At 34.0% G+C, this 14,542-nt stretch overlaps 1 protein-coding gene across 2 annotated transcripts in view; it reads right to left on the reverse strand.

Moving 5' to 3' along the window:
* Tmem144 (transmembrane protein 144) overlaps window positions 1-14,542 on the reverse strand; it is a 34,089-nt gene that overhangs the window by 3,577 nt on the left and 15,970 nt on the right. Inside the window, exons 7-11 of one of the 2 annotated variants that reach the window (XM_027926535.2) lie at window positions 13,957-14,033; window positions 11,451-11,569; window positions 8,673-8,792; window positions 7,841-7,938; window positions 4,770-4,823 (exon numbers count right to left, since the gene is read on the reverse strand). In XM_027926535.2, the coding sequence (XP_027782336.1) occupies window positions 4,770-4,823; window positions 7,841-7,938; window positions 8,673-8,792; window positions 11,451-11,569; window positions 13,957-14,033 (468 nt within the window). The remainder of the gene's footprint in view (window positions 1-4,769; window positions 4,824-7,840; window positions 7,939-8,672; window positions 8,793-11,450; window positions 11,570-13,956; window positions 14,034-14,542) is intronic. The other variant, XM_071614581.1, reaches the window with a different exon arrangement.

The raw sequence follows: 14,542 nt of genomic DNA on the forward strand, positions 1-14,542 counted from the left end.
GGGGAACTGTCATGGCAAAGGGTGGCTTTTGTTGAGTCTCACTCTACCTCCTTCACTGATCCTTAGAGGTCTTAAAATGCAGAGATCAGAGGTAGATGTGTGTACAGACATTAGACAAAGCAGAAATGGTATCCAGGATGGGTCAGATGTGGACTGCCAAGGAAGCTGTTCTTTCATATTACTAGCTCTTAAAAAACCTAATGTCAAGTAATATATAACCCGAAACAACCAAAATTGTATGTACCTCTTTTTTCAACTTTATAAAGAATTGTGTCAGAAAAAAATTTCAAAAATTCCCTCTGTTTCATGGTCAGAGATAGATCTTGCTAAGCTGGTTGAATCATCTGATTCTCTGTGAACATCTTCACTCCTTGAAGTCAGTTTAATCACAACTTATATAAGAGAAACAAAACCTTGCTAAGTACAGAGCTGCTAACACATACACATCCACACTGGCCAGGCGCAGTGGCTCACACCTGTTATCCTAGCTACTCAGGAGGCTGAAAGCAGGAGGACTGCAAGTTTGAGTCCAGTCTCAACAATTTAGTGCAACCCCGTCTCAAAATACAAAATTGAAAGGGTTGGGTATGTACCTCAGTGGTAAACTGCCCTTAGCTTCAAGTCCTAGTACCAAAAAACCAAACCAAACCAAACAACCATACACATAAATCTTGCACTAAGGCAAGATATTTCCCAATATCTTTTTCTTAGCTTTCAGAACTTTAATCTTCTCCTAGATAATAATGCTGCAGCAGAATAGACACTCAATAAAAATTTGTTCAAAGAATGAATACATTCATATGGTTTGTAAATGTGGTTTGTGAATTAGAAATTGATGTGATTATTTAACTTAAAAAACGGGGCTTCAATTATAAGCACTCTACAATTTAATTGTGTGGACACTTTGCTAAGTTCTGTTTTATTATCTATAGAGCTAGAAGAATAATGTTCTCAGGCAAAAAAAAAAAAAAATCCCCTTCAAGATTAAGAATCAGAATCAGCCCAAACTGTCTGGTCTCCTACAGAAAAAGACCAACTATATTTGAGCAGCACCAAGTTTTCCTTTATTGAAGTGAATATTAACTCCTGGAAAGTATACGCTAAGAACCAAGCTAAAAGCTTTTAACTTTGATTTCTGAAAGAGTTGCTAAATAATAGATCATCTCATTCTTTATCTGAGAGTAGCTACTAATGTATAAATTGTGGGAATAATTCTTTGCATTGGTATTACTGTAGACATACTGACTGAAGTGTTTTAGTAAAAATGTGATCTATAACTTTCTTAACGTAATTGTCTGTTACTTCCCCAAGAGTAATGGAAATCAAGTACAAAAGAGCATCAGAAGTGCAGAAATGTCCAACTGATGGCTTTAAACTAAACCAAATCATTAAAACTCTTTCACATAAAAGGTGCTCTGACCGCAACCTAAAGTCCTGGCAGGTGTAGGTTGTGGAATTTTAAATATTTCCTAAGGACTACTTCAAGATACACATCTGGCAAGATCTAAAAGCCATAAAGATAAAGGTTTTGCTTTTGGTTTCTTTTACAGTTTAAATAGTTTCATCTTGTTTCTAACAAAAAATACTTTAAGAAATACTTGGGAGGATTTTGGGTCTAGTGTGTAGTGTTTATTTTTCATAAATTGCATGTAAAGTATTTAAAAATTTAAATATCTGTCAAGAAGTAATTAGACATCTGCACCTAATGACAAATACCACTAGACAGCCCTTAAAAAAATGCTGTTTTTAGGGAGACTTATAAGTTTTTTTTTTTTAACCCAAGAAATGTCAATAATCTCCGCTTTGCTTTTAGCTTGGTTCTCTCTCCCTTTTAATATCTGTAATTTTTATCGTAGTCATTTTTCTATAAATAGAAAAGAGCAGAGAGTCATTTCTATATTTAAAAGTCCTCATTTTTATAAGAAAATTGTCCTAGCTAATCTAAATTGCATATGTTTTAAAATATGGAATGTGCTCTGTCATTTTTCTAATATTTATTTTTTGCCTATTTTTATTTACATAATAGACAAAACTTTAAAATCTACTCTGAGGGACGAAGAGCAGGAGAAGAAGATTAACATTAAACTGGGATGAGAGGTGGGAGGGAAAGGGAGAGAGAAGGGAAATTGCATGGAAATGGAAGGAGACCCTCAGGGTTATACAAAATTTCATACAAGAGGAAGTGAGGGGAAAGGGAAAATAATACAAGGGGGAGAAATGAATGACAGTAGAGGGGGTAGAGAGAGAAGAGGGGAGGGGAGGGGTGGGGGGATAGTAGAGGACAGGAAAGGCAGCAGAATACAACAGACACTAGTATGGCAATATATAAATCAATGGATGTGTAACTGATGTGATTCTGCAATTTGTATATGGGGTAAAAATGGGAGTTCATAACCCACTTGAATCAAAGTGTGAAATATGATATATCAAGAACTATGTAATGTTTTGAACAACCAACAATAAAAAATTTAAAAAAAAATAAATAAAATCTACTCTGGAAATTGAAGACAGGGCTCCACTGGGACTTTATAGGAATCACGCTGAATGGAATTAAAGAGAACTGCCTAATTATAACCATGAATTGTCCTATCAGGAATATGTCAAGTCTCCCATTTGCTCTGATTATCTATGACCTATAGTAAATTTCTGTAGTAAAGTAAAATCCTTTATATATCTAGCACATTTCCTGTTGTTTTTCTTAGATTTTAGTGGGTTTTTCTATAGTTAATAATGACATTAATTTTCTTCTTTTTAATTGGTAAGGGGTAGTGTATTAGAAAACTGTTGATTTTTTACTATCATAAACCTTACCAAGTGATCTTATTGAATCTTCAGATTTCAGCTCATTCTTTTAATTTTTTTAAAAAAATTATATAATCTGCTAGTGATAAAATTTTCCTTTCCTTTCCTCTATCTATTCTTTTATTTCCGATCCTTGTCTTAACAAACTGTCTAGAAAGTGCTGAATAATCCTGGTAGTAGAGAAATCTTTGATTTTCTACTTATAAAGAACTCTTTTTTCACCTTAGACATGTATTTTCTGTTGTTTGTGGTGCTGGGGATCAAACCCCAGGCCTTATGGATGCAGGCCAGTGCTATACCAATGAGCTACACCTTTAGCCATGTTGTGGTTCTTTGATAGACATCCTATACTAACTAAAGTTTCTGTCTCTCTCTAGGTTATTAGGAGGTTAGTGTAGTACATATCACCCCATCTTTTCTCTGCTTATCTGGTATTATAGTAAATAATATTAATTGATTTGCATATCATGAGCTCTCCTTGCATTCCTAAAGTGAACACTAATTGGTCATGGTACAATGGCCCTAAAAATTACTTTTCTATTTAGTCTGAGGCATATTTTTGAAGATGCTTTTAGTATTGTTATGGGCAATGAATTCCTGGATAAGATGCTAAAAGCACGGGAAATAAAACAGGAACTGACAAATGGGATTACATTAAATTAAAAAGCTTCTATACAGGATAGGAAACAATTGAGAGAGAGAAGAAAGAACCTACACAATGGGAGAAAATATTTGAAAGCTGTTATCTGACAGAGAATTAATATTCAGTATATATAAATAACTCAAAAAACTTAAAAACAAGTAATCTAATAAAAATGGATAAATGATCTGGACACTTTTTAAAAGAAGAAATGCAAAAAGCCAATAAATATATGAAAAAATGCTCAATAATCTTAGCCATCAGGGAAATGTGAGTCAAAGTTGAATTGAGATCCCATCCCACCCCAGTTAGACTGACTATTATTAAACAGAACAAAACAAAACCAATAATAATAAAAAAAAACATTGGCTAGAATGCAAAGAAGTTTTATTTACATAATAAGCCATATACAATGTGAACTTTAAAATGAAAAAACTTCATTTAAAATGATCAAAGTGCTTTAAATATAAAACTGAATAATCATTTTAAAGATCAGCTAAGAATACATTTACTTTATGATTCCTAGAGAACAGCAACATCAAATCTTAGTAGCAGGATACTATATATTAAATAGAAAATATTGTTTATGGTGCCTTGGCAGAAATTCTTTGGATTTATATTATCTTTAGTTAAAAAACATTATACAATTTTATTATCATATAGTCCTCAACTGAAGATTCTTTCCACTAATAAAGGTACATGAGAAAAGTTCTAAATTATTTTATAATGAAGCACACACACATTTACTAGAACTATTTGATGAATGTAATTTATAGTTCCCACTATCATATTTGAAATGGGAATAGTAGCCATCTGTTACCAAACTGCTTTCCTAAAAAGTTGCTGGTTTGAACAGCTTATGGACCAACATAAAGATGCAAGACCAAATTCTATTTTGGTGCTGAGAATCGAACCCAGTGCCCCACACATGCCAGGCAGTGCTTTACCACTGAGCAATAAACCCAGCCCCCAAGAGACATTTTAACCTTTGATATAAGAAAACTTTCATGTTATTTATCTATATTATTTTACACTAAACAAATTTCTCTCTATTATGTTTTATTAGGTTATTTAACTGTAATCCCCTTCAGGGAAATTAAAGCCAACTGAAGTGGAAAGAGACCTGATAAATAATAATAATTATTACACACCTAGTATTTTCTTTCCTATTTAGATATTAGAACATTTTAAATGTTGGTCTGTCAATCCATCCATGTATTGTCTACCTTAGGCCTTGAAGTCACATATAGTTTTCAGGAAATAACACAAATATAATATTAAATACCCTTCTTACCTGGCCATAATCCAGACATGCTCTTATACATACCTGTATTTCCTTAAAAATGAAAACACCCCACAATGCAGCTATAAATCCTGGTCCCTTAAATAAAAATAAGAACTTTAATTAAATTGGATATTTTTCTTACAAGTGTGCTCTACGTAAATATAGTAAGTTTGAGATAATATGTAAATATTTTCAAGGAAAACTACCCATAATCTCAACCATAACTTTATATTAAACTAAACACAAAGTAACATTAAGTAAAAAAAGAAGTCTTTTTCTTTATGGTTTTTATTTTTATTATTTTGATGATGCTATAATATTTTTTACCATAGCATATTTTTGTTTAATGTGATACAATTATAATAAGTTATTTCAATGTACAAACAGCTTATTCTTATTTTTTTCCTATTGAGAAATAGACAGTAGAAATGGAATTAAGAAGATAAAGTGCACCAACAAACTTTTTCTTTGGCATAAAAGTCTCATAACTGAAGAAATTTCAGCATGTTCTTTGGGCCTCACAAGCAATGTGCACATGAAAGAAAGCAGCAGGTACTTTTTTTTTTTTTTTTAAAGTTACTTCTGCAGAGACTCGAGAATGCCTAACACTAAACATAAATAAGTGCTGAATATGGTTACATGGAAAGATTAAAAATATATATAATGAAAAAGAATACAAAAGGAGGAGAGAACATTAACCAGGAGACAAAGACAAAAAATGAAATAATTTAGAAGAAAGAAAATGAGAAGAAATGGGATGAAGAAATAGAATGATTCTGCAATATGAAAACTTTAAGTTTTGATTTAATTTGTTCTCAGTCAACAAGGAATAGAACAACAGAGGAATTGGGGTTAACCATGGTCTTTGTGGAGAAGATGTGTCACATCAGCATGTTTATGATCCTTTTGGAACCCAGCAGGAGCTCTAGAAGAGTTTCAAAATAAATGATTCCAAAAAGTCTTCCCCCATTACTCCTCCACCTGTCTAAGTGACTGTGTCAACAAAGTTTGATTCCACTCTGGCACAGGAGTGAAGCAATAAAAATATTTTCCTCTGTGTTTATCAGCATCTGCAAAGTCAACATCAAAAGGGCTAGAGAAATAGGTCAAAGGGACTGTCTTTTATCAGTGATGCAAAATTCTGAGCCTCCAAATCCAAACCAAATGAGAAGCATATGGGTCTTTCAGGCAACTTCACGCTGACTAGAGACAGGATGGAGGAAACAGTAGAAGAGATAAAACATTATTGCTATGCCAGTTGCTCAATAATTTGTATCCCCTTTGCTCCCCAAATTCATTTCCCTTCAGAGAATATGGTAGAAGACAATACCACAGGTGTCACTGTCCTTTGAAGCTTTCTGTCTGATGATTTTCTAAATATAAGTTCAGACATGGCCTGAGCATTCCTGTAAGGAGTAGTGTGCTTTGTTGAAAGCAGGCAAGTATAGATCAAAGTCAGTATACACTCTGCTTCTGGCAAAGGGCAACACGTTGTATTTTCTACTGAGAGCATCTTAATTGAACATATGACTATTTTGAAAATTGGCATTGTATCTTTTCCTTTTGGAAATTAATACAAATTAAATCTCAATCAGCCTTTGAGAACAAGGTATGTTTGATTCTATTTTAAGAAGTTGGATCTTCTGGATAAAGTGATGCAGTTTTTATCAAACAAGATTTAGAGCACAAGTCCTTGTCCTTGCTAGATGTGTTTCCTTCCTTCCTTCCTCCTTCCTCCCTCCCTCCCTCCTTCCTTTTTAATTGAATATTACTTGCTAAAAAGAGATGCCTCTATCAAGAAACTTACAATCTAATCCCCACAGGAAGCCTGGATACAGAAATGGATGCATGGAAATGCCTGTACCTGAGATGCTGGGATTTTAAAAGTATATTCTTGACTAAGTAATACTGACTGTATTCATAACTGTTGAAGCTGTGTGTTGGTGTATTTTTGAAATACTATTTTAAAAAAGTTTTTAAAAATCCAGCTTTACCAAAACAAAACAGAACAACAGCAACAACAAAAAAACAAAACTAAAATCAACCAAACAACAAAACCAAAGAATATAAACTCCTTAAGGGTAGGAACTGAGCCTTTTCTGCATGCAAATAAGGCTGTCCTTGAATAGAGTTGGAAAGGTGGAACAAGGAGGAAGCTAGGAACAATAGAAAATGAAGATCTAGTCCCTCCTCTGCCCCACATCCTGTTTCAATGTTTAAAAAATATTCATTTTTACAGGTTTTCACAGGTGTGCTACTAAAACATTTTTGCAAATTGTTTGCCATGATGACTTAGTAAGCAGAGAAGGCAGGAAGATAACTGGCAAGCAATCCAAGATGTCTAGAGGACACATTAATGCATTCCTGTGGATCTAACAGTCCTAGTACCATAATGGATCTGGACTGGATTCCATACTGCCAGCAGAAAGTAGCACTGTATACCTGAAACTCTGTACTTAGACATGTTCAGATTTCCACTAGTCATATGACTTGGATAATGCTCTTAGTTATTGCCTCAGTTTTCTCATCTTTAAAATGAGGATCATTCTATTAATACTTATCCTGATTATGCCTAAGGAAACATTTTTTATATCAAATTATATTTTACATAAATGACACCTAGAAAATCAGATGAAGCAAATTGTCTTAAGTATGCTATGATAAATGGCATCATTCAGGGCTAATACTTTGCCTTAGTATTTTTCTGAAATTTGTCCTTCATAATAGTGTTTCAGGGACATCAGGAGATTTAAGTGGGATAATATACATACAACCATTTGCTATAATCTGTTTTACTAAGATTGATATTATAAATAGCAAATTATGATTTATCTAAGATAATAGGCAAAATGATCAAACAAAAATAGCAAGGATATTAAAGATTAAACATTAGTTAGCAAACCTGTTAAAATGAGATTATAAATGTTCCTTAACAATCAAGGACATGAAGATTAGAGAGAGCTTGTTGTAGATAAACAGATTCTGAATCTGGACAGTTTATTCCTAAAGAGATCAAATTCTATGACAGGCTTTAATGATTTGCTAAGAGTGCTCAGAAAAAAATAGATTTGATTTGAAAAACAAAAATTTGGACAAACAATTTTTGTACTTACAGAAGTGATTATTGGAAAACTGACCACAGCACTTAGAGAATGATTAGCGATGAACCAGCAGCAGGTAGCTATGGCCCAAAGCACTCCTGACAGGAACCCTGAAACACACACAGACAACCCTCATTTGAAAGCTGTGCTCTGCTCCTGAAAAATTCACTCTTCCAACACCACAGGAGCATCAAAGTGCACAGACAATGCATTCCTATCAACATTGTTGACCAATATGGGTTCTTGAACTGTGTTTTATGGGTCAATTTAGAAACCAAATTATTTCTCTGCTCTTGACTGCTTTCTCTTTGTTGACAATAAATAAAGTACCCAAAGTGGAGTTCAGGTAGAAATTGGGTAGTAGAGAGAGGCCCAGGGAAGTACTGGATCTTAACATTTCCTGCAAAACCATTTACTCTGAACTATAAACATAAAGAAGAGGTGAAATTCAGAATGATGCTAGAACTAAGGGGAAAAATTCATAGCATTTAACTGAAAGTATTGGCTGAATTCTCACAATACTTTGGGTAGTCAGTAAATATTCTACCATTTTCTAGAAGTTGATACACTTCAGCAAAAATGAATCAGGATTTCAAAATAAACCTCTAATTTATTAAAAATATTTTATTAAAATTTTTACTTGTGGTCCTATATCTCCAATTGAATTACAATAAACTCTTAAGTGAGAAATTATTATTTTAACTAACAGTGCCTAATGGTTTAAGAATGAATGCATATGTATTTTAAATACACATTTTTTGAACTCTAACAATTATTCAAGCTAAATGAATAGAGGATGATAGTTTCACAGAGTAATGAGATTTTCCATAGTTAATATTCTTACCTGGCAAGACTGCCTCAGGATATAGTTTGGGACTATTTTTCATGGCTACACAGTAGGCCAGAAAGTAGACTGTACTCGTAAGAAAGATGCCACTGAAGTGTGCAAAAACATAGTCTAAATCTGAAAATACACATCATAAAATCTTACACATCATTTTAATCACCCCAAGTACACTTAGCCTGCAAATAAAACAAACTTACCAAAATTAACCTTAAAAGTAAAGGAACCATTAATTACATTTGATTATCCTCAGATTTTACATGTGTTTGTATAGAATATTAAGAAACATATTCATAAATAGAAATATTAAGTAGTAAATTAGTTACTATAATCAAATCTAAACATCAAATTTTTAAAAATCATTATCTTGGAAAGCTAAATAAGACAACAATGAACATAATGTGACCATGATGTTAACATATTTCTTTAAAATTTTTTTTTGTAGTTGTTAGTGGACAGAATACCTTTATTTTATTTGTTCATTTATATGTGGTGCTAGGGATTGAACCCAGTGCCTCACACATGTAGGCAAGCGCTCTGCTACTGAGGTATAGCCCCAGCCCAATGCTTCCTTTTTAAAGGTAGGTATTCAGACCTCATTTTACTAATGACTGGCAATTGTAGCAAATCTTCACCTCAACTTAAGAGGAGGTATGGATAAAAACATCTGGGAGGTGCAAATTTTATATGGTCTATTAATCAATCTTGAGATCAGCAGCTCCACTGTGGATGACAACAATACAGAAAGATATGCCAGAAGTTGTTTCGAAGAGAGTTTTATTTAATTGTTTACTATAAATGGAGTTGCACAAAGGAAAGGAGTAATAACACCTGATGGTGCTGATCTCTGAGAAACCCTAATTCTACTGACAGGTTAAGCAGATGGCACTCTGGCCACACAGATGGATGCACTACAGGTTTTTGGCTGGCAAAGTCACTTTGGATTCAATGTTTCTGTCACCTAAAATTTTGACAAAGATGAGTGGGCTTTCTTGTGGATGAATGCTGAAGGACAGAGAGTTTGTCTAATTCTTCTTAATCTTAAATTATACTTCTGGGTCATACAAGAATGATACTTCTGTAAATAGACCTCCACAAAAGACAACATAAAATAGCAATTAAAAGTACTGACTACCTCTTTCTGCACTTAATGTGAGACTTGGGCAAATCACCTGATGTCTCTCTGACTTAATTTTATCAGTGGTAAAATGAGGATAACAATGGTATCAATTGCTATGAGGGCTAACAGAGTATTTGCAAAGATCTTACAATGGATGATGCATATGTGTTTGTTAAATAAATAAAATAAAAATAATGCCCCTTAGAATTATTTTTAATAAAGTGGAATAAAGTGTGTTCCCATCAGATTACATGCAGAATTGTGGTAAGGAAGATCTCTAAGAACCCGCTGTTCTATTTGTGTAAAGACATTGTTGAGGCATTGTTTATTATGTCCCAGTACCAAGAACAACTTTACTCCTGAACAATTTGTTCTTTTTATATTGTGTTCACTGAATCCTAGGACCGATCTAATTTCCCTCATGGCTACAAGAAATCGGAGAGCCAAATTTATGCTCATTTCTTGCAAGTGTGTAAGTGTAGTAGAAAGTTTTTAGACTTATTCCTGGTTCCATTTATTTCCTCCCTCTTGCTTTTCCCTTTTCTTTTAATTTATCCTATTTTTATTAGTTTTCATCCTTTAAAAATGAAAAGAATACAAATATGAAAAAGTATTTTTATGATACCTTAGCAAGAAAGACAGAAGTCAATAAAATGGCTGAGTACTGTATATGAGGCTAAATATAAAAAGGAAGAAGGAAATGGTGGCATCTACCCAAAGTCTGTGTGCTCTGTTCAAGTCAAGTTCAAATCTCTGCTTCTTCATTAACCTTTCCCTCATGACTTGTGCTCTCCAAACTTCTCCCTTATCTGAACACAGGTCATGTTAATTTTCTGTACCATATGATCTAGAATTTTATTTCACTCGTGTTTTAATTCCCTTATCATTTCATGGGCGTAAGGCATGTTTCAGTATGATTACAGAACCCCAGAGTAGATCCTCTTTCCTCTCCTCCTGACCCTGTTCAAGGCTATCGCATACAGTGTTGAGTTTATCCCTGAGAGATTAATTTTACCATTAAATAGTGAGATATTATCAGGAAGCATTATGTTGAGCCTTTCAATGTACCACGCTGTGCTTGAAAAAATAATATCTTCTGACTCAATAGACTGTACTTTGACCTTTACTTGATTTAAAAGTATTATGTACCACACTTTAGCCTTTTCTAAAAAAAGCAAAAGAATACATATTTTCCCAGCGATCATCTAAATGGAAAATATCACCAAATCTTGCTGGAAAGCCAAAAATGATGTGCTAAGATCCCAATAGTTGAAATGAAGCCTGACTACAGCTGATTCTATTTGTATGTTAAAGATCACATGAAAATACTCTCAGTCCTTTATTACTTTTAGTCTTCAGGACTTTTCTAAATCACCATTCACAAGTGAAAAAGTAAGGGGCTGGGTTGTGGCTCAGGGGTCGAGTGCTTGCTTGGCACATGTGAGACACCGGGTTCGATTCTCAGCACCACATAAAAATAAATATATGAAATAAAGGTATTGTGTCCAAGTACAACTAAAAAATGTTAAAAAAACAAATGAAAAAGTAAGATCAAATATGCATACCAACATATACTATATCACATTGCTTTTCATATTCTTAACACAAGTAGGTATTAATGAATTTGCTTATAAAGTAAAATAACATTTTATTCTCACCATACTGGCTTGCCCCTGCATATATGCTGTCATTTCTTTTGCTGTGGTCCTTAATATAAATGATTGGCACAAATGTAGACCCATAGAGTATTCCAGATATCACTGCAAGACTGCAGCCCCTTGGGAAACAAAGATAATTCACCATGAATCTCGGCCCAGAGCAATATTGCTGACAAACACACAAATGGAATCATAAGTAAAGCAAGCTTCAAAATGCAGATCACAAGGTCTTTAGCAGAAATCACCCATCTAGCTCAAGCTCTGTGATTGGCAGAAGTCAAAGGAGTACCCTGCAGTATTAAGTGGCATGAGAACCAGGACAGGCACAGTCTGTTGTCTAATTTTGGAAGTACATGAATTGCCAAAGTCAGAGTGGATTATTGCTATAAGCTGTCATTACACACCATAAGATGGGAATATTGCTTCCATTGTATTGTACAGTCTACATAAATAAAATTGACTCTTCAATTAAATTATGAGCCATTTATCGACAGACACTATGCCTGATGCATCTTTTAAAAACACGGTATAATATCCAGAACAGAACTATGATAGACAAAGTACTAAGTACATTTTTGTTGAAAACAACTCTTGAGACCCACAGACTTGTTTATGCATTCTTTGACTATGGCATGGTCAAGGGGAAGTGCTGACTTAATCCAATAATCTGGATATTTCAGGTAAAATATTCCCTTTTTATAAGGAGAAAATGTTTCATATTAAGCACTGGAGTCATGCTGATTTCTCAGACTTGGGCCTTGTTTCCACAAAGCAGAGATTGCCAGTGATTTTGGGGGAGAGGTGATTATTATTTTGCAATAATCCCTTTAACTTACTATAAACTGTAATAACATGAAACAGGAAATTTAGGCAAAAGTGATTCCCTCCTAAGCCTAAAATCAAATTCTTATTCAATTTTAATACTTCTTAATTAAGGAATCAATATAATTGATCTCCTTAAGGTACAGGAAAAAAACAAACCAAAACAAAAAAATCATTAAGGATTTTTTTCTCACACTGGAAATCCCTGAGCCATGTGAGAAATGGTTTTCATGGAGAAATGGTTTTTCATGTCCCCAAAACAAACAAGACATAAACCAGGCCTGCTTAGTTATAAGGCAATTAAAAATCTTATTTCTTTAACAAATATCCCCTTAAGTGGGGGAAGATGATTCATGAAAAACAAAAATAAAAACAAAAAACCAAACATTTGAAAATATTTGAAAAAATGTTTTATTTGAAGATTTCATACTGTGGCAAAAATAGCAACATATTTATTTCTTTTACAGCTTGCTTATTTGTTCATTCTTTTATTCATTTAATTTTTTAACTGTTTATTTCTCTGCTTATTTCCACTATGAAGATAGTATATATATAATTAAAAGCAAAGCTTTAGACTGGGGATAGAGCTTGGTGATAGAGTGCTTGCCTAGCATGAACAAGGCCCTGAGTTTGATGCCCAGCATCTCTCTCTCTCTCTCACACACACACACACACACACATCTATTTATATATACATATATAAACAAATATATATGTACATACACACACACACACACACACATATATATATATATACACACACACACACACACACATACATATATAGTTTTTTTCTTTTGGTAAAAGGGATTGAACCCAGGGGCACCAAACTAGTAAGCCACATTTTATTTTTTATTTTGAGAAGGCTTTTGCTGATTTGCTTAGGGCCTTGCTACATTGCTGAGGCTGGCTTTGAACTTGTGATCCTCCTGCCTCAGCCTTTTCAAGCCACTGGAATTATATGCAGAAGCCAGTGTCCCCAGAGGCTTTATATTCTTGAGGCCAAAAAAAAAAAAAAAGTGTCACCGCACAAAGTTCGAAGCAGCCATGAATTATAAAATGCAAGCTGTATATTGTTACATATTTTCATATTTTTTGTCAGTCCAAAAATTAAGAAAAAAACAAGCAAACATAAGTTTCATAAAACCTTACACCATAAAATAAAACAGTTTTATGTGGAACCTAATTCTCTGAGTCCTTGTGATCGACACAGTGAAGGTAGGACTCACATAGACACAAAATATTACATTATATTTGACAACAATATCTTGGTATTTTGAAACTGTCTAACACCTGAGTGTGGGGTGGGCATCCTGGGCACTGCTGTACTAGAGAAGTGTATTGCCCTAACTTGATCATCATTACTGAGAATACAATTGATAAAATGGCCATTACACTATCCTGTTTTAACTTTTGGTGCATAGTCTTGAAACTGAGGTGGACTTTGTCACCCGCTTATCATGTGGACTTTGTCACCTGCAATGGCAATGCTCCCCAAAGCAGCTGAGCTCATGGGCCTCTGTACCTAAGATCCAGCAGGGGACAAAGAAAACCTCACTCCAAGGGACTAGAAGTCAAAGCTTGTGTTATCTCCTCCTTGAACTCAGAGGAATCTCTCTTCACTCTGGCTACCCTGCTTTAACCAGATATGAGACAGAATAATAAAGAAGTAACCTCTCCTTACACTATGCGGTGGTATACTGTAGGAAGTTTATCCACCCAGGAATAATCAGGACAGGGATCTTGAGTTGTGTTGATCGCCTATTGAAAACATTGGCAGAAACCAAAACAAAAGAACATTCAAGTCATAATTGCTCTGGTGACAAAAAGATTTCCAGTGATTTCCTTTCCTCTCTCAAACATACCTTAAAATATGAACATGCTATCCACACATTTTGATAGCTTGAGTTCATTTCTTTCTGATTCTGTCCCCTCTTTCATTCAGAATGGTTTGGCAGTTGGCAAGTTCTCCACTGACATTTTTCACAGGATAATGTGTGGCTATTTTGATATAGCTATTGAAACTGACAAAGGTCATTAACTCTTGTGGTTCATTTGTATATTTCAACAACCTGTAAAGAAATAGGAGCCAAGAAAAACTTAGGCTCCTAATATGGAATGCCTAAACTCAGTAAGTTTGTTTACTTCAATTTTAGGAACTGAATCAGTTAATAAAATATTTCAAGGAATGTTTCAAAATTAGTCTCGTATTCTACAACAGGAAAAATTATGAGCAAATTCATAATAATACTTCTACTATTGACTGTAAT

The sequence above is a fragment of the Marmota flaviventris genome, chromosome 7 (genome assembly GCF_047511675.1).
Source record: "Marmota flaviventris isolate mMarFla1 chromosome 7, mMarFla1.hap1, whole genome shotgun sequence".
NCBI classification, from domain to species: domain Eukaryota; kingdom Metazoa; phylum Chordata; class Mammalia; order Rodentia; family Sciuridae; genus Marmota; species Marmota flaviventris.